Below are 18,855 nucleotides of genomic sequence, written 5' to 3'. Positions count from 1 at the left end.
TCACATTTATTGAAGTACCGGGTGATGATCAGATATTGACTTGAAGAAACAGTAATTCAAAATTGTATTTTAAGTCTTGACTTGGAGATATAGTAATATAAAATTGTATTTTAAGATTGTCTAAATTTTAGGGGTCCTTTTATTAAGGGGTGCACAGTGGTTTACAAGAAAATACAGCATAGAAAAGAACTCCATCAGTATATAAAGGCAGACCTATCTAAGATGTGCTAACCGATTTAGTACGCGCTAAATGCTAAGAATATAATGGATGCCTTAGCATTTAGCACGCGCTAAATCGGTTAGTGCACCTTAATAAAAGGACTCCTTAGATAGGTCTACTGTCTACTGATGGAGTTCTTTTCTATGCAGTATTTTCTTGTAAACCGCTGTGAACAGTTGTATGCTATGGCGGTATATCAAATTTTAATAATCATAAAAGAAGCAGGATTATGGGCGGAGCTGACCTGTGGCACCACTAAGCATGATTCTGTGGCGAAGGAGGCACCGGAAATGTAGGCCTCCTGGTCTGTATCCCAATTGTTTCCGGAACACCAGGGTTCTTGTAACATACAACACCTGTGTCTTCTGAATACTTAACTTCAGTGTTTAATCACTACTACTATGCTTAAATTGAGTCATCTTTTTTCTTTGATATTACTGGGTGCTAGACCACCGAAGTCTGCCCGGAACTACTGGAGTTACTGTCAAAGCTTGATACCTTGTGTTCCAACGACTGGAGCTGCCATCGAAGCTCACCCCAGCCTTTCCAAACCATCACATCATTTGCAGGATACAGACCGTAAAAGTCCGCCCAGAACATTCCTCATGTTCTAAATTACTGGGGTTTCCATCGAAGCCCTCCCCAGCCCATTGTAAACCAAATTGCCCATATATACAGGGTACAAACCATGCAAGTCTTTCAGGTACCGGCCCTTGTTCTTCAATTAATGCCATTCATTTTCTAATTAGAGATCCGCTATGTTCATCCTATGCTTGGTCACCGTTTTCCTCTCCACCACCTCCCTCAGGAGGGCATTCCAGGCATCAACTACCCTCTCTGTGAAAAATAATTTCCTAACTATAAGTTATTTTTATTAGTGCCATTTACATCACTGTGTCCTTTTATCACATATCTTTTATACTCTTTGCATGCCAGATATCATTCACAGTTTCACATTTTATCACCACTACTATTCATAACTTACATGCATTCTTAATGCACCCCTCATTATTTATAGGACCCCTGAAGAAGACTTTTTGTCGAAACGCGGACCATGTTGGGTCCTGTATCCCTAGCGGACTAGGTCCTTTAAGGCTCCTATGTGGATGATTTACTTTTATGTGGATGGAATTATTTTATGTGGATGATTTTAGTGTACCTTTGGAACTTTGATACTTTCTAATAAAGTCCATTTGGGAACATCGTCACTCCACAGAGTTGGTTTTTTTTTTGGTTTTCTCTAACTATAAGTTAATGCACCCTTTAGAGCTCAATGCCATTGACTTGGCGCAACTGTTGGTGCCCAACTTTAGATGCGCTAGTGCTGACTTATGCTAGTATTCTGCAAAATATAACGGCATCTTGGTGCCAAGAAGCTGTTATAGAATGGGTGCTAACGCATGGCATTGGAGTGCCTAAATCTTGGCACCAATTTATAGAGTTTCCACCTATGGCTTTTAATGTTGTTGTTATCATTGGGCCTATCAGGCGTGAGAGAGCAACCAAGGCTTTGCTCATATTGCATCATGAGGGTCATTCTATAACAGGGCACGTAGTCGGAGTTTTTTTAAGATAAAGGAACGTAGATACCTACATTCCTTTCTAGAATACTAGCATAAAGGATATTAACGTACCTAATGATTAGGCGCACAAACTTAGGCCTTCTTTTACTAAACCGCAGTAAAGGTTTCTACCGTGGCCTGGGGTGCTAAATGCTCTTTTTTTTAAGTTCAATATTCTTTATTTAGTTTCAAAACTTACAGAAGTAACAAAAATACACAATTGACCCAGTACATGAATGCGAAGTGGTACAAATATTCAGGGTCAATGGTCAACAATATAAGAAATAAAATATAAAATTGGTAACAAGTAACCTAGATAGAAGTGAATATAATAAGGTAATGTTGGTGCAAACGCCACACTTACATATCATAAGTCACACTTACATGATGTTGAACAATACATAGGAATACCTCATGGTATAAATGGTATGAATAGCTTTAATATATATTGTGTTGTAGGTGTATGTATATAGGTTTGTACAGACTCACTAGAAAATTTTAGTCATCTTAAGAAGGAAACAAACTGGTAAGCAAGGGTGCCCACATTTTCTCAAAGCATCTGAGTGAGTTTCTCTGTTCAGCAGCTATCCTTTCATACGTAAGGAAGTTCTTCTTCACCCAGAGAGTGGTGGAAAACTGGAACGCTCTTCCAGAGGCTGTTATGGGGTAAACTCCCTCCAGGGATTCAAGACAAAGTTAGACAAGTTCCTGATGAACAAGGACGTACGCTGATAGGGCTGGTCTCAGTTAGGGCGCTGGTCTTTGACCAAAGGGCCGCCGCATGAGCGGATTGATGGGCACGATGGACCACTGGTCTGACCCAGCAGCGGCAATTCTTATATTCTTATGTTCTTATACAGACAAAATGTATTCATTCTATTAGAGACATTTTTCCAATTCGCCAGGATGATGCGAATTGCTATTAACATTAGCAGTTGTACCAATTTCAACAGTTCCAGCGGTAAGGGTAACTGAGAATCAATTATACTTGATATAAGTAGCGGATAGGAGATTGGAACTGAGATATCTACAATGGACATTATATGAGACCATATTTGAGCCCAATAATCCCGTAATAAAGGACATTCAAACAACATATGTCTTAGAGAGCCAGTTTACAGGGCCAACACAGATCATCTTCATGTCTGTTCAATTTAGAGTTTAAGCAGGGTCAGTAGGCTCTATGTAATAAAAAGTAGGAGGATTGATATAAGGCTGCTGAACACGCTATTTTATATGGTATAGACCATATTAATTGCCATGAATCATTACATAAAGTCAAACCCAAGTCCTCATTCCAAGCATTCAGCACATTGAGTGGGCAGTGTGGTCTAAGTATCTGTAGTGTTTTATACCAGTTAGAAGCTTCATAAGAACCTAAGAATAGCCTTACTGGGTCAGACCAATGGTCCATCAAGCCCAGTAGCCCGTTTTCACGGTGGCCAATCCAGGTCACGAGTACCTGGCCAAAACCCAAAGAGTAGCAACATTCCAGCATCTCAAAGAATAACCAGATTCCAGAACCCCTCGAGCAACATTCCAGAGCTGAGATTGTGATGTCATAATGCCTCAGAGCCAATCTCATCAGTGATATTACAATGGCTTGATTGTCCTATACTTGGCACACTTAAGAGCAGCCATACTGGGTCAGACCAATGGTCCATCAAGCCCAGTAGCCCGTTCTCACGGTGGCCAATCCAGGTCACTAGTACCTGGCCAAAACCCAAGGAGTAGCAACATTCCATGCTACTGATACAGGGCACGCAGTGGCTTCCCCCATGTCCTTCTTATTGTAGACGAACTTGTAACAAAAGGCTATCAAACCAGGATAGGCACTTGACAAATCATATAATTTTATATGGTCACGGAAGGCATGTTTAAGCTGCAACCATTGGTGCTAAATGCTCTGACGCTGCTCTTACCCTCCTAGGAATTCTATGAGCGTCGGAGCATTTAGCGCTCCGGGGCGAGATAGAAACCTCTGCCGCAACTTAGTCAAAGGAGGGGGGGGGATGAATTGGGTGAATTTCTTCAAAAAGGCAATAAATAAATCCGTCTAAATAAATAAAATAATGCCATCTCTACAGCTGGTATAAGTACGTGTGCCTTATTGCTGCCTAAGTTATGTGTATATGTAGAAGCCCCACCTATGTCCTTCCTTTGCTCCACCCCCTTGCAAATATGTAAATGAGGTGGGTATTCGCAGAATGTTGCTTAGGTGCTATACTAGTTTTTATATGTGTTAGTTCTTCTGTTATGAATCTTAAAACTTGTTCAACAAGGCACCTATGATTATCTGCCAGATTATCTGGCTAAATGCCTGTTGCGGTACAAACCATCCAGGGACTGAGATCGGAAAATTGTATGTTGTTTGATACAGGGAAAATGAACATTATTCGATATGTGCGAACTAAAAAATCCCGCTTTTCAACGGCTGGGCCCGTTCTGTGGAACACTATGGGCTCCTTTTACAAAGGTGCACTAGTGTTTTTAGTGCATGCTAGGCAAAAAATTATCGCCTGCTTAAAAGGAGGTGCGCGCTAAATCCGCTAGCACACCTTTGTAAAAGGAGCCGTATGTCTGGCACGCTGAGGCTTTGCGATAATTTGTTGCAATTCAGAAAATTGCTCTAAACTGACCTCTTTGTACAGGTGTTTTTCTGGGGGTTGGAAGTTGACAATTGCTGTGGGTCTTCTTCAGTGGTTTTCCTTTTTTTACTCCATTTTGTATGAACCTAGCCTCTTTTCAGGTCTTTACGCTAGGGGGATGTTCATTAACAGTGTATTGGCATGGATGCTTCTCTAGAACAGGGGTGTCAAAGTCCTTCCTCGAGGGCCGCAATCCAGTCAGGTTTTCAGGATTTCCCCAATGAATATGCATGAGATCTATTAGCATACAATGAAAGCAGTGCATGCAAATAGATCTCATGCGTATTCATTAGGGAAATCCTGACAACCTGACTGGATTGAGGCCCCTGAGAAGGGACTTTGATACCCCTGCTCTAGAATGAGTATGACACAGATTTGGAAGTGGAGGCGGGACTCATGTTTGAATTACGTATTATTCTTGTTTATCGTCTATTTTTGCTTGCATAGTTCTGTATCATTGCTGACGTTGTTTACTTGCTTTTCAAGTTAAGACTCTAAGCCTAGACATAGAGTCCTACATCTGTCTCTTTAGGTTCAAACATGGTTGACCGACCTGTATCGTCTGCAGAAAGTCTGTAACCAGTTACTATGGTTACCAATAAAATTGTTTAAATTGGAAGTTTTTTCCCACCTCATCTCCTCACTCTTCAAAGCCTGGTATGCGTGCCCTTTCGCAGGTCTCCTGTATTCTTCAAGGCTGTTCCAATGAATTTTATGTGCACAACTCTATTTATGACGCAGCAGATACCAAATAGAAAGACTTATCTGCAATAATTTGATAATAAAATTGTGGCTCGACAAAAATGAGAAAGTCACCGTTTGTCATCTGTAACCACAGGGAAACTCATTTGTTTTTCTGTGCAGACATTTCAATCTTGTGGATATCAGTTTGCATACTTATCTTTCTGGGTGTTCTTGAGATTGAATAGAAGCTTTGAAACATTAAAAGCAGAATATTGTGTGATATAACATCAGTTGTTCAGAAGCACAAAGGACTGAGCTGCTAAAATAAAATATTAGAGACAAAATGGGCACTAAAAAAATCACAAGAACAGTCTCTTGGCAAGTATGTCGGGAAGTGTAGACCGTCTTAAAACACTCTCTTATTTTTGTGAGCATAAACTTTATTCAAAGCATCTGGAAGCCTCTAATCCAGGGGTAGGTAATTCCAGTCCTCGAGAGCCGGAGCCAGGTCAGTTTTTCAGGATCTCCACAATGAATATGTATGAGATGGATTTGCATGCACTGCTTCCTTGAGATGCAAATCTATCTCATGCATATTCATTGGGGAAATCCTGAAAACTCGACTGGATTGCGGCCTTCGAGGAGAGACTTTGACACCTGTGCTGTAAAGAATCTGCATGAGGGAGGCTGGCCTTCAGCAGATTAAAGAAAAAGAAAATCTCAATATAAGTCAACGAGGATCCTGGTTTTTCCATATTCTGTGAATATCAACCTGGAAGAGTTAGAGACCACAAGCAAACTAGTAAAAGGCTTCCATTAATCCAGGGGTGTCAAAGTCCCTCCTCGAGGGCCGCAATCCAGTCGGGTTTTCAGGATTTCCCCCATGAATATGCATGAGCTCTATTAGCATACAATGAAAGCAGTGCATGTTCAGGGGGGAAATCCTGAAAACCTGACTGGATTGCGGCCCTCGAGGTGGGACTTTGACAGCCCTGTGCTAAGCATACAATATTTATTCTGTTGCACTTTTTTTAAAGGTATATGTCGACTGTGGCTAAACAGCTAGCATGATGTCATTACCGCCATGCTAATTGGTCAGCTGTTGCATGTCCATAACGCGGGAGCCCTTAGCACCTCCTAAACGGGCGGTGGTGTAAGTGTTGCACCATTCATTTTTAAAAAAATGATCATGGGCTAATTCCAACCTTAGCGCACGGCTACAAATAAAACAAATAGAAACAAGCCCTTTTTGATGATGGCTGCGCTAGCATGGGCTGAGCGTGCGCACTTAGAATACTGTGTCCAACACTGGTCTCCATACCATAAGAAGGATATAACTCTGCTGGAGAGAGTGCAGAGGCGAGCCACGAAACTTGTTAAAGGGATGGAGCATTTGAGCTGCAAAGATCGACTCAGGAAACTGGGACTGTTTAACCTCGAGAAGAGAAGACTGAGAGGGGATTTGATAGAGACTTTCAAAATATTAAAAGGATTTGATAAAATAGACCAAGAAGCAGCATTACTAACATTTTCAAATGTGACACGGACTATAGTCTGAAACCGAGTGGCAGCAGATTCAGGACTAATGTCGGGAAGTTCTGTTTCGCGCAACGCGTGGTGGGTGCTTGGAATGCACTCCCGGAGGAGGTTGTGGCGGAGACTACTGTGCTGGGATTCAAGCGCAAGTTGGATGCACACCTTCTTGCATATCATATTGAGGGATACGATAAATCCGGGTCTCCAAAAAGGAGTGCTTAGATGGGCCGCCGCGTGTGCGGATCGCCAGACTAGATGGACCTCGGTCTGATCCGGTGAAGGCGTGTCAAAAAAAAAAAAAAAAAAAGAAAGACTTGCATCAAGAGTGCGAAGCCCATATACTAATGCTGCTTAATAAAAGGGCCCTGTAACTACTGAATGGGAGTATAGCGTCTCGGATCACTCTCAGTGGGTTTTACCAGGATGGGCTGATTCTGGGTCTTAGGGCTCCTTTTACTAAGGTGCGCTTGGGTTTTAGCGCGCGCTGCATTGCCGCTCGTGCTAACCTTGCATTATGCGCCAGAAACTAACGCCAGCTCAATGCTGGCATTAGCATCTAGTGTGCGTGGCAATTTAGCGCAGCTTAGTAAAAGGAGTCCTTAGAATTGGAAATACGGGTATCTATTCCTGAGATCCATAATGCTTTGCTTTTGAATGGATGAGGAATAGTCTGAGGTCATTTAGCTGCTGATTCGGGGAGAGCTGAAAAACACGTTGTATGCCGTGTAAACATGAGCAATTAACTCTAGATCTTGAATTAGCAATGGCAGAAGGGAAAGAAAACTGTTAAATAATGGGATCAAGGCCAAACCTAGAAGAGCTCCTTATGAAACAAGTTGGACCGAAGAAACACAATTATTAATGACTACCTGAAAAGTAGAAGCCAAGAAATATGATCAAAACTGTTTCTTGCAACTCCCAATATATGTCTCCTCTGTGAGGGGGTGCTGAAAAGTCAGGGTTACCATATTTCTTCATTAAAAAAAGGACACGTGGCCCTGCCCAGTTTTGCCTCCCAGCCACACCCCATTCTGCCTCAGCCCCACCCCCACATGGACCTCATCTCTTATTCCCTGAGCTGGGGGGGGAGCTGAGTCTGGAGGGCCTCTGAGCATGCGCAGATGTCATGCAATGATTTATTTTTTTTTCAATTCTTTATTCATTTTTAAAAACTTACAATAAGTGTAACAGCATATATAACACTTTAAACTCAGATACAACACTTAATATTCTGTTAAAATCCACATCAGAATTTATCCCCCTCCCCCCCAATCAATAACAATCTTTAAATTCAAGAAGACATACAATAATCCCCATTCCTATATACCTTACTTTAATAATCAATCCAAAATACCCTTTCCCCCTCCCCCCACCTTGGACATGCATATTTAAGGGGAAAAATAATATTCAATCATTACAATATTTTGTTAATGGCTCCCAAATCTCCTGAAATTTTCTAAAATTCCCCTGCTGTGTGGCTATTGTCCTTTCCATTTTATAAATGTGACATAAAGAGTTCCAACCCGGACAAACTGCCTGATTTTGGAAATTCATGCAGGCACTTGGACAATCCTCTAAAAAGAGGACATGTCGGGTTTCCTCAGGCTTCTGGTAACCCTATGAAAAGTTCTCAGTTCAACCAATCAACTTCCTAAATTCTGAGTGTTATTTTGCCACCGTAGCTGAAAAGAGTGTTATCTTATTTCATTAAGTGCCAATTTGCAGAAATGCGATTCTATGTTTTGACTTTGTTTCAGATCATTGATTGAACTATGTCCCACATCATTCTCTTCTTGGTTGGGCTGAGAACTTTTAAGCGCCCCCTTGTAGTCTAGCTAGGGGAAAGGAATGATCACCGAATCACAAGAACATCCTTGTGGCCATCTCTATGCTTCAGGTTCTCATTTAACATCTTAACTAGCAATATGTACATACTATGACTGTTACAGAATCCTGATTGGTAAGGATGGAAAGCATTAGTAGCCTCCCAGTTAATGAACTCCTTGAGAATCCACTGCCTCCTGCAAGAGCTTTGATGTATTCAAAGAAAATTTGATACTAGTCTATAATTCGCAGGGTCTGACAGTAATAAGTCTAGTTTCTTTAAAAGTGGACTGATCTTGACTTTTTTATCTTACTGTTTGGTAACTATGAAGGCACTCATATTCATGATTATTTTGAGGCCCAACTTTCCCGCATATTAACGGCATTAGCCCTTCAGAATGTTCTTCATAACTGGAAAAATTTGGCCAATGTTGAATATAATGTGTGGTGGAGTTCTGTATGTTTATCAGCTAAATATAAAAAAATGAATGCTGAGCAATGCAATACATTCCATTCTTATTGTAAGATTTGGTCACCTATATTATCTTACTGTGATAGGGGTCTCAATACATAACACAGGCCCGCTTTGTCATAACCCATGTATTTCTCATCACACTTATAAGTATTTTGACAGTGGCATCTTCACTATTCTTTGCTAATAGTTTATAGCTTCTTTATTACATTTTGATGTATAATATTTAGTGGCGCTTCAAATGTATACAGTCCTCACTATTGTTTGCTGGTTGCTCTATTGTGACTTGACCATTACTTGTTGTTTACTTAGAATCATAGAAACTGACGGCAGAAAAGGGCCACGGCCCATTTAGTCTGCCCACACCAATGACCCACCCCCTAACTCCCTCCGTGAAGAGATCCCACGTGCCAATAAAAACAAAAAGTGGACACATCACTGAATGCTTCCACAGATCTCCAAATCTCCCCTCATACAAATTTGTATTTAAAATATCCCCCCAAAATCAGAGACAAGGCACCCCCAACAATCCTTTATCAACCGGGGGAGAATTACGCCCGTCACTGAAATGGCACTCTGAACTGAGGACAATAGTTTTGCCAAAGAATGAGGGTTAAGTGACAAAGAGCTATAAGGCACATGATTCTCTATGATATTTAATGTTCAGTCTGTGAGAGGAACAGGTTAAAAACTGATATGTGTGTATTGACTGGCCAAACAGAGAAAGAATCTTATGTTTCAGATATTCTGCAAACTGATCTGGTAGGATCTTGAATGGAGAAGCAACCGTATTCCCTTCCCAAGCAACCTTGTTTATAATAAAAATCTTGTGAGTAATTGCCTTCAGAATAAATAATAGAGATATAACCACATTTAACTGTCCTCATCTTCACTCTAATAGAGTGTTTTTAGACGTTTTCAAGTTATCAGGAGATGGGGCCTTTTTTTATTTTTGCTCTACTCTGCACAGTAATACCTTAAAATAGGCTTTTTTTAAGAACCAAGATTTTTTAATGATTGATTTCATTTTCACCATTGACTATGGGGCTGTTTCCTTCAGAAATGATTCCTGGACTATAAACCATGACGTTTAAAAGAAGCCTCACTATGAAAATGAAAACGTGAGAGGCAGTTCAAAGCCAAAATTTTTCTCCTATAGACAAAAAGACACTACCTCCACCAAAGTAGATTAAAACTTTAGTTTATAACAAAGGTGATGATGATCCATCCATGGCATTGCACTAGATCAGGTCGGGTTTTCAGGATTTCCCAAATGAATATGCATGATGAGATCTATTTGCATACAATGGAAGCAATGCATGCAAATAGATCTCATGCAAATCCATTGGGGAAATCCTGAAAATCCGACTGGATTGCGGCCCTTGAGGACTGACATTGGACAACCGTGCACTAGATGAAAAATGAACAATAGAAACAGATCAAGGCAGTGCCCCGCACAGTACAATGCCTGTGAAAATTGCATGGAAAACCTAAGGGAATCCAAAAGTGAGCTCAGCAGTTGACTGTCATCAGTAGATGTTGTTTCACCTGTCGTGCATCTCAACAGGGAACTTTCAACTTCTGAATGTTCATGTATCATTTCCTCTTCTTATACCAGAACCTTTAGAGTGTGCTAGAAAGCATATACATTGGTGCCTCGCATAACGAACGCCTCGCACAGCGAACGCTGCGCACAACGAACTTCATGTCTTGCTTACTACAACGAACTTCGTTTCACACAACGAAGTCGCCCGAGCTGCATCCTTCCGCGCAGGCACTGCGCTTAACTGCCCTCTCTCCGCCTGGCTCCCTGTGCAGTGGCGGACCGTCGGCTCGCAGGGGCCCGGCGCCTACTGCTGATGCGTTGGGGGGAGTGGAGCTACTCTCGCCGCTTCCCCGATGCTAGAAAAAAAAATAAAAATGAACAGTTAAGTCCCAGTTTTTGCCGCTGAGACTCTGCCCTCTCTCACTGTAAAATTAGACTCTACTTAGTCTGTCTTTAAATTTAAAAAATGTGTGTTGTTTTAAAAAACAATTATGTTTTTAGATGTATCTAAATAAAAATAATAACAAAAAATTTATCTTTTTTTATGTCAGCTTAGCATATTTTATGCTACAGAACGAATTATTTTTTTTAACATGTATTGTTATGGGAAAACGCGTTTCACATAACGAACTTTTCGCATAACAAACTTGCTCCTGGAACCAATTAAGTTCGTTGTGTGAGGCACCACTGTAGTTCCGAAACATTTTTCCAGCGACTAGATTGCGTGATTTTCTGGAGTTCCATACAGGATTTTGAAAATAAGAGCTTTATCCTGGAAGTTTCCTCTTGCTCATTTGAGTTTCCAGCTCAATCAGAACTGGCCTCTATTGGACCGATGGTTCCAGAAATCTCTCTCTCAAGTCCCTGGAAATTTGTCCCCTATTTTCAGTAAATCCCCCCACCTAGCCTAGTCAAGTCAAGTGAGATCCCTTGGCTCTCCAAATCCTGATATATTTGTACCCTAACCCTAACCATTAGATGTCACAATTGAACAATAGCTGAAACCCTTTTCAACTAGGGGTTGTGAGCGATGCTTCTAAAACATAAGTGATTTACAATAAAATACTTCAAAAAGTATCATTAATAACAGAATAAGTAAACACAGATCCCTCCCCCCCAGCCTCACTTTTGCTACGGGTGGAGAAAATTCCAACATGGTATAGAACAGTGGTTCCCAACCCTGTCCTGGATTACCAGCAGGCCAATCGGGATTTCAGGCTAGCCCTAATGAATTTGCATGAGAGAGATTTGCATATAATGGAAGTGACAGGCATGCAAATCTGCCTCATGCATATTCATTAGGGCTATACTGAAAACCCAATTGGCCTAGTGGTCCTCCAGGACAGGGTTGGAACCACTGTTCTATACCCTGTTGGAATTTACTCCATCCGTAGCAAAAGTGAGGCTGGGGGGGAGGGATCTGTGTTTACTTATTCTGTTATTAATGATACTTTTTGAAGTATTTTATTGTAAATCATTTATAGCTGAAGACGTTTTAGAAGCATCGCTCACAACCCCTAGTTGAAAAGGGTTTCAGCTATTGTTCAACTGTGACATCTAATGGTTGGGGATAGGGTACAAATATACAGTGGAACCTTGGTTTACGAGCATAATTCGTTCCAGAAACATGCTCGTAAACCAAAATACTCTTATATCAAAGCGAGTTTCCCCATAGGAACTAAGGGAAACTCGCTTGATACGTTCCCCACCCGAGGCCAGCGGCGCTGCTTCACCCCCCCCCAAGAAGCGGCATCACTCCCCCCACCCGCTCACACAGCGCGAACCAGCACCCCCCGCCCAAACAACTTCAAACTTACCCCCCGTCTGACACCGGCACGCAGCCCACAGGACGTGCCGGTGCTGCTTGAATTAGTTCCTGCCTCTGCTGGGCCTTGAGCATGCATCTGCGCATGCTCAAGGCCATCTAGTTCTCCCTCTTGCCGAGATTCTCGGATATAGCAGTCCCTTCTGAGGAGTAGGCACTAGTTTAGTTTCGTTTGTTACTATTTCTAGTCTGCCTTTATCCAAAGCGGATTACAAAAATGTACATAGACAATAAAACAATCATAAGTGCATACACGACAATTAACAAGACTTGCCTTTAAGGCCCAAAACATCTTACCATATGCTAGACTTCATATTACCGAGCAAATACCTTCCTAACCATTGTTTAAGTCATTACATATCACTAAGGCCCTCTTTTACTAAGGTACACTAACCGATTAGCGCGTGCTAAACGCTAACGCATACATGTTAGTCTGTGGACCCGTTAATATTTAGGGTGTGCTAATCAGCTAGCGAACCTTAGTAAAAGAGAGGGCAAGTATCATATTTCATAATGCAAAATAAGTATTTTTTTTTTTTTTTAACATTTGCTTAAATTTCTTCAGGTCTTTTGACTGTCGTAAATATACGGGTAATTAGTTCCACTCCAAAGGAGAACAAACTTTTCCTTGTATTCTCATAATGAAGGTTTTTCGAAGATGAGCTAGCAGGCCTGTCAAGCGCCATAGAATGAATTTCCTTGATGGTACAGATGAATGCAGACTATTTGTTTTTATAGTGCTATGGTTATAACCATTGACCTGTCAGAAACCGGAAGTATCATGTCGCTGTCCAGTCCATGTGTGGTGCAAAACCACTTCCTCAAGTTTTCTATTAAGTGTGATATCTTAAGACAACACAAGCATCTCTGTTTCAAAACTTCCTCAGACAAAACCATAGCGTGTATGTTCCAGAGTGGGCCTGTCCTGCTGAAACTCTGGAGAGCCTCTATTTGTGAGATACCTCAGAAAAAAAAAAAGTATGGCGAAGTAAATTGCTTTTAAGACTTTACATTTCTTGTTAAAATGGAATGTGCCCATACTGGTGTCTTTGATTTCTGGTAATTCTTGACCTTCCCAGTAGCTTCTGATGGACAAGTGTATCAAATTCCCTCAGAAAACCTTTCTGCAGTACTTACCATTATACTATTTTCTGATGACCATCCAGTGGTTCAGTGACATGTGCAAGGTACTTAGTTTAACCTTGAGTTGGGTCTTCTCTGCACCAGATTGGCTGGAGCTAATGTAGATTTCTCAGCCCCTGGTGTTAAGGATGACACTTTGGGCCAGATTCTGTAATTGTTGCCTAAAAATGATAGGCTCCTAGTTAGGTCCCTATTACATGTCAGTCACACTTAAGTGCCCATTACAGAATCACACTTAGCAGCACCTAACTTAAAAACTTAGGCCACGGTTTTAAAAGCCTACATTATAGACTCCTAAGTCCTTTAGAGAATCGCACCTAGCGGCATATAAGTTTTTTTGAACCCCTAAACACGCCTACTTTGGTATTAGGCATCACTAGGTATCATGTGATAGGAAGCTATCTTTTGTAGAATCGCACCTAAGAAGATGGGTACCTATCTCCCAATTAAATTTAGTTTTTTTTCCAATTATGAGCTTCCTTCCCCTGTACCTCTGTAATGTTCCTGGTGCGAGAAGCAACCCCCCAAGAAGCTGTCGCGCCAGCATCAGCTCTTCAACTGACGTTACTTTCTGGACCCGCGTCTAGGAAGTGACATCAGAGGAAGAGCCAATGCTGGCACGACAGCAGCTTGAAGATTGCTGCTCATGCCAGGAACATTACGAGGGTAGGGGAAGTGGTGCACGCACGGCAGGAGGTGGTGGGGAAGGAACGTATGGAGGGGAGGGGCAAGAGAGGAGTGCCTCTCACCCTTGCTAGGCATCCTCGACTGAGGCACCTAGTGGCACTATACAGAATCTAGCCCTTTCCGTTCAGAAGCTAACCATGAGCATGCAGTGGCAGTAACTGGCCATGGCCACGCTATTTAAAGGGCCAGGAGCTACTGGGCCATTTAATTGCTTTGGTTTATTTTTAATTGCATGGCTTTATTGTTGTATGTGACTGTTTTGCTTTAATGTGAATTATTGTGAATGTTTATTTCTGAACTGCCTGGAAGTGTGATGATAGATGATAAATCTATGAAATGGCTAACAAATTATCCCCCGCTTTTAGCAAGCTGCGCTAGAGGGTTTTTAGCGCGGGCAAGCAAGGCAAGCGCTCCGACGCTCTTATTAATTCTATGAGCATGGGAGAATTTACCGCGCTGGCTCATGCTAAAAAAAACCTCTAGCACAGCTTACCAAAAGGGGCCCTATGTTGATAGAATATATCATTTTTTCCCAGCTGCCAAATAATTGCTGTTTGTGGAAGTTTGTTTGGGATGAGGAGTTTAAATTGTGGGCACCAATAAAGTTAGGAAAATCTGCTGCTGGGTTCTGAAGAAGCACTTTGATGGCTTGACCCTTGGACAATATTTCACATATATTCATCTACTTTTGCTATTTCCTGTAAGCCTATGCTACTTCCTGTTGTCTGCAGTATGATGAGGGAGTAGCTGAATCTTTGATATAGTTTTTATTCTTTTTATTCATTTCCTTTGAATACATGAAAAAAAAGTGGTCCAAAAAAAAACATTACTGAAGATCAGGAAGAAATTTAGAACCTTTCTACCCTAACTCTCGTTAGCCGTGTCGAGCTTTACGAATGTAGAGATGATGCGGTATACAAACCTAAGGTTTAGATTAGATTAGATTAGATATAATATACAAAAAGTAATGCAGATTCTCATCCACAAACTACGAGTATCTACCTAATTTACATTGGCTTTTAAAAAGCCGTGGTAGAGGTTTCTACCGTGGGCCGGCGAGGTAAATGCTCCGCCGGTCATAGAATTCGTATGAACGTCGGAGCGTTTGTCTCGCTGGCCCACGGTAGAAACGTCTTCCACGGCTTTGTAAAAGTAATCCTTAGGCTTTAACATTATGCTCACATTAATTTCTTTATCAATAACAAATGTTTCAAGCTGTGCAGGTTCAAATAAAATATAATGGTTCTTAAACTTTAAGAATTTGTTTCTCTTAAACAGGACCATAATATAAAATACAAGTGTTTAAGCCCATTACATTAACGGGTGCTAGAGTAAGATGTGTGTCTGTCTTTCTCTCTCTCTCTCTCTCTCTCCTTGGCCACTTTCTACAATACGGCCCAACAATTGTCCCTTTCTATTCCCTCCCTCCTTCCTTCCTATGTCTTTAATGCCCCCAGTGCCTCTTTCCTATGTCCTTGCCCCCAGTGCCTCCTTCCTATGTCCTTAGTGCCCCCAGTGCCTCCTTCCTATGTCCTCCCTCACTGCCTTCCAGCCTTTGTCCCTCTCCTCCCCCAAAGCTAGCCAGCCTACCTCTCTCCCTATCTTCTGCGCTAAAGCCAGCCTGCCTGCCTGCCTCCCTCCAGCGCCGAAGCCGAAGCCTGACCGCCCCCCGTACTGGCCCCCACTGCTGCTACCTACCGTCTGGCCTACCGCCACTTCAAACACCCCCTCAGTTCGCTGCCGCTGCCGCATGCCACAACTACAGCAAAGGGAAAAGGGTCCACAGCACACAAACCGCCACAGGCTCCAGCTGAACGCATCGAACACTTCCACAGAGCTACAGATCACGGAGGCAGGGATCACAAAGTTGTAAATGCGCATGCGTGCTTAGAGTTTTATTATGATAGATGTTTAATTTGCTCATTCATGGATGAGTGTAACTCATCTTGACAATTTGTACTAACTAAAAGAGAACTTGTATATTAGTCAATGAAAATTGTGTAAATTGTGAAATGTTGGTTGGGTGGGTTTTTTTAAATTGATGTATGGATTTTGATTGATTATAAATGCATATATAGTCCTTCAATGACCACCTCCAATCCTTGGTAAAAAAATGCTTTTTCAGCCTTCACATGCTGAGGAAAGTTAGATCCTGCTTCCATCAAAAACATTTTACCCTCCTTGTCCAATCCATCATCCTCTCCAGATTGGACTATTGCAACTCTATCTACTTAAGCCTAACTAAGAAAAACCTCCACAGACTCCAACGGATTCAGAATGCCGCGGCCAAGCTCATCTTCGCTAAAAGTAAATTTGACCATGTCTCCCCGCTCCTGGCCAAGCTCCACTGGCTTCCGATAATCGCCAGGGTCCACTATAAATGCGCCTGTTTAACTTTCAAAATCCTATATGGTATCCTCCCTCCCTTTATCCCTCTTTCTTGGAATTCCTCAAACCCTAATACCACCAGATCCTCCCACAAATTAAAACTATCCTTCCCCTCGCTAAAAGGCATTTCCCACACAGGAAAGCTAGGGACCTCCCTCCCCTTCAAAATCACTGAGCTCTGGAACAACCTTACCTCCCCTCTTCGGAACTTGAGCTCTCTCCAAGTTTTCCGCAAACATCTGAAAACCTGGCTTTTCTCAAAAAATGTAAGTCTCCCTTCAACTTAGGAATCAAGGAAACTCTTATATCTTGGCATCCCAAGTCCTCTAAATTTTCTTCACACTTCTACCTCTAACCCTCTGTTGTAGTTCCTTCCTATTTCTCTTACTGTAAACCGCGTCGAGCTCTACGAATGTGGAGATGATGCGGTATACAAACCTAAGGATTAGATTAGATTAGATTATTGCATTTTTGTTAGCTTTAGAAACTCAAAGATTTTAAAAAAGAAAATTGTGTATAGGGACTTCTTAACACCTGTCTATACTGTATATGAAAAAGATTTAAAATTAACAAGACCTTAGGTGCACTGCACACCCACTGTCCTCAGATAGGGGAATGGCTTTCTTCCGTAAAGGTGATTTTGCTTTCAATAATGGCTTATGTTCCGGGGCATTAGTGCTTCTGAATAAATCACTTTTGCCTACACCTTCTCGGCATCTCTCTCTGTAGTATAATATGGGGTATTGAAGCCCATCCCCAATTTCCTCACGCCAGATTGAACGGATCAGCAGCCCACATCACACACGGTGTTGGTTGTATAGTGTAGTTGTGAAGACTAGGTAACACATTTGATGAATGTACGATAAGGCATGCCCAGAACATGTTCCTTGTTACGTTGTAGAAGATTGCCTGTAAGGGTGGGGGAAATGTTGTAATACTGAGGCTTCTTAGCATTCTAGCTTCAGCAGTTCTCACTATTCGGTTTTTGGTTGTTTTTTTTTTTTTTTAAGATCTTCATTAACCACACCAACAAATAAACAATACAACACACTCAATGCGATCACTTTTCTATTTTGCAATTGCTTGGTTTGCACTAATGAATGAAAATTTATTTCAGTGGACATAGTGGACATTAAGGAAATCCGTCCAGGGAAAAATGCAAAGGATTTTGAGCGTGGGAAAGCAGTTCGCTTGAAAGAAGACTGTTGCTTCACCATCCTCTATGGCTCCCAGTTTGTGCTGAACATGTTGTGTTTAGAAGGTAATTAAAAATGTATATTGTTTTGTGGCTACATACACTGAAACACACACACACTGTAGGAAGCCAGAAACTGAATTAGAAATTGGTATACAATAGCCACAGGCAAAAGTCTCAGGGCTCCTTTTACGAAGGCACGCTAGGGCGCTAGACGCTACCGCCTCCTTTTGAGCAGGCGGTAGATTTTCGGCTAGCGCGCGCTAAAACGCTTAGCGCACTTTCGCAAAAGGAGCCCTCAGTGTAGGGTCTCAGAACTGATGCAAGGTCACAGAGTGAGAAAGTCCTGCTTCTGGCGTAGTTTTCCATGGTAACAGGTGGGGGCACTGTGATGGCGTCTTGGTTCTAATCTGAGGCCCTGCACTGACATTTCTACCTGTGATTAGTGCAGCCAGTGGCTTGAAGGTAAAGGGGAAGGTCTGGCCTGGGATCTACTCTATGCCAATGTTTTGGTAAGGGTTTTTTTTTTTTTTTGGAGGGGGGAGATGTAGTATATCTCTTCCATTCCCACTTTCAATACATACCCAGCAATTTATGGAGCTGGGCATTCCTTTTTCCCCTCCTCTCCTAGCATATTTGCGCAACCAAAACCAGCCCGTAAGCTAGATTCACTAAATCATTTGCATGCAAAATTGAGAGTGATTCAATCGCTGCTGGAAAATTGGGCAGAGAATTGGCCAACAGCGATTGAGTCGCTATCTTTAGTGAAACTAGCCCTAGATGAGCACATAGTTCCCAAGGTTATGAAGAATACTAAAATTTGGAGTCCCTGGTGATGGTATTCAGTACCTTACAAGGATCAGCCCATTGACTGGCCGTAGATTCCCACAGAAATATGCAGAGGTGTGATAGATATTTTCACAATAACTCGCTCCCACCTTTGCAGCTTTGAGTGAAACATAGAAACATAGAACTGACGGCAGAAAAGGGCCACGGCCCATCTAGTCTGCCCACACTAATGACCCACTCCCTAACTTCCTCCGTGAAGAGATCCCACATGCCAATCCCACTTTTTCTTAAAATCTGGCACGCTGCTGGCCTCAATTACCTGTAGTTGAAGATTAT

General features: G+C 41.9%; 1 protein-coding gene across 6 annotated transcripts in view; it reads left to right on the top strand.

Moving 5' to 3' along the window:
• The window catches only part of PLCG2 (phospholipase C gamma 2), a 210,632-nt gene that overhangs the window by 67,653 nt on the left and 124,124 nt on the right, over window positions 1–18,855 (top strand). For all 6 annotated transcript variants that reach the window (XM_033941197.1, XM_033941196.1, XM_033941199.1 and 3 more), the window contains one exon: window positions 17,653–17,796. In XM_033941197.1, coding sequence (XP_033797088.1) covers window positions 17,653–17,796 — 144 coding nt within the window. The remainder of the gene's footprint in view (window positions 1–17,652; window positions 17,797–18,855) is intronic.

Source organism: Geotrypetes seraphini, chromosome 4 (genome assembly GCF_902459505.1).
Source record: "Geotrypetes seraphini chromosome 4, aGeoSer1.1, whole genome shotgun sequence".
Classification (NCBI taxonomy): domain Eukaryota; kingdom Metazoa; phylum Chordata; class Amphibia; order Gymnophiona; family Dermophiidae; genus Geotrypetes; species Geotrypetes seraphini.
The sequence above is the reverse complement of the archived record's forward strand: the minus strand, read 5'-3'. Positions and strand labels throughout refer to the sequence as shown.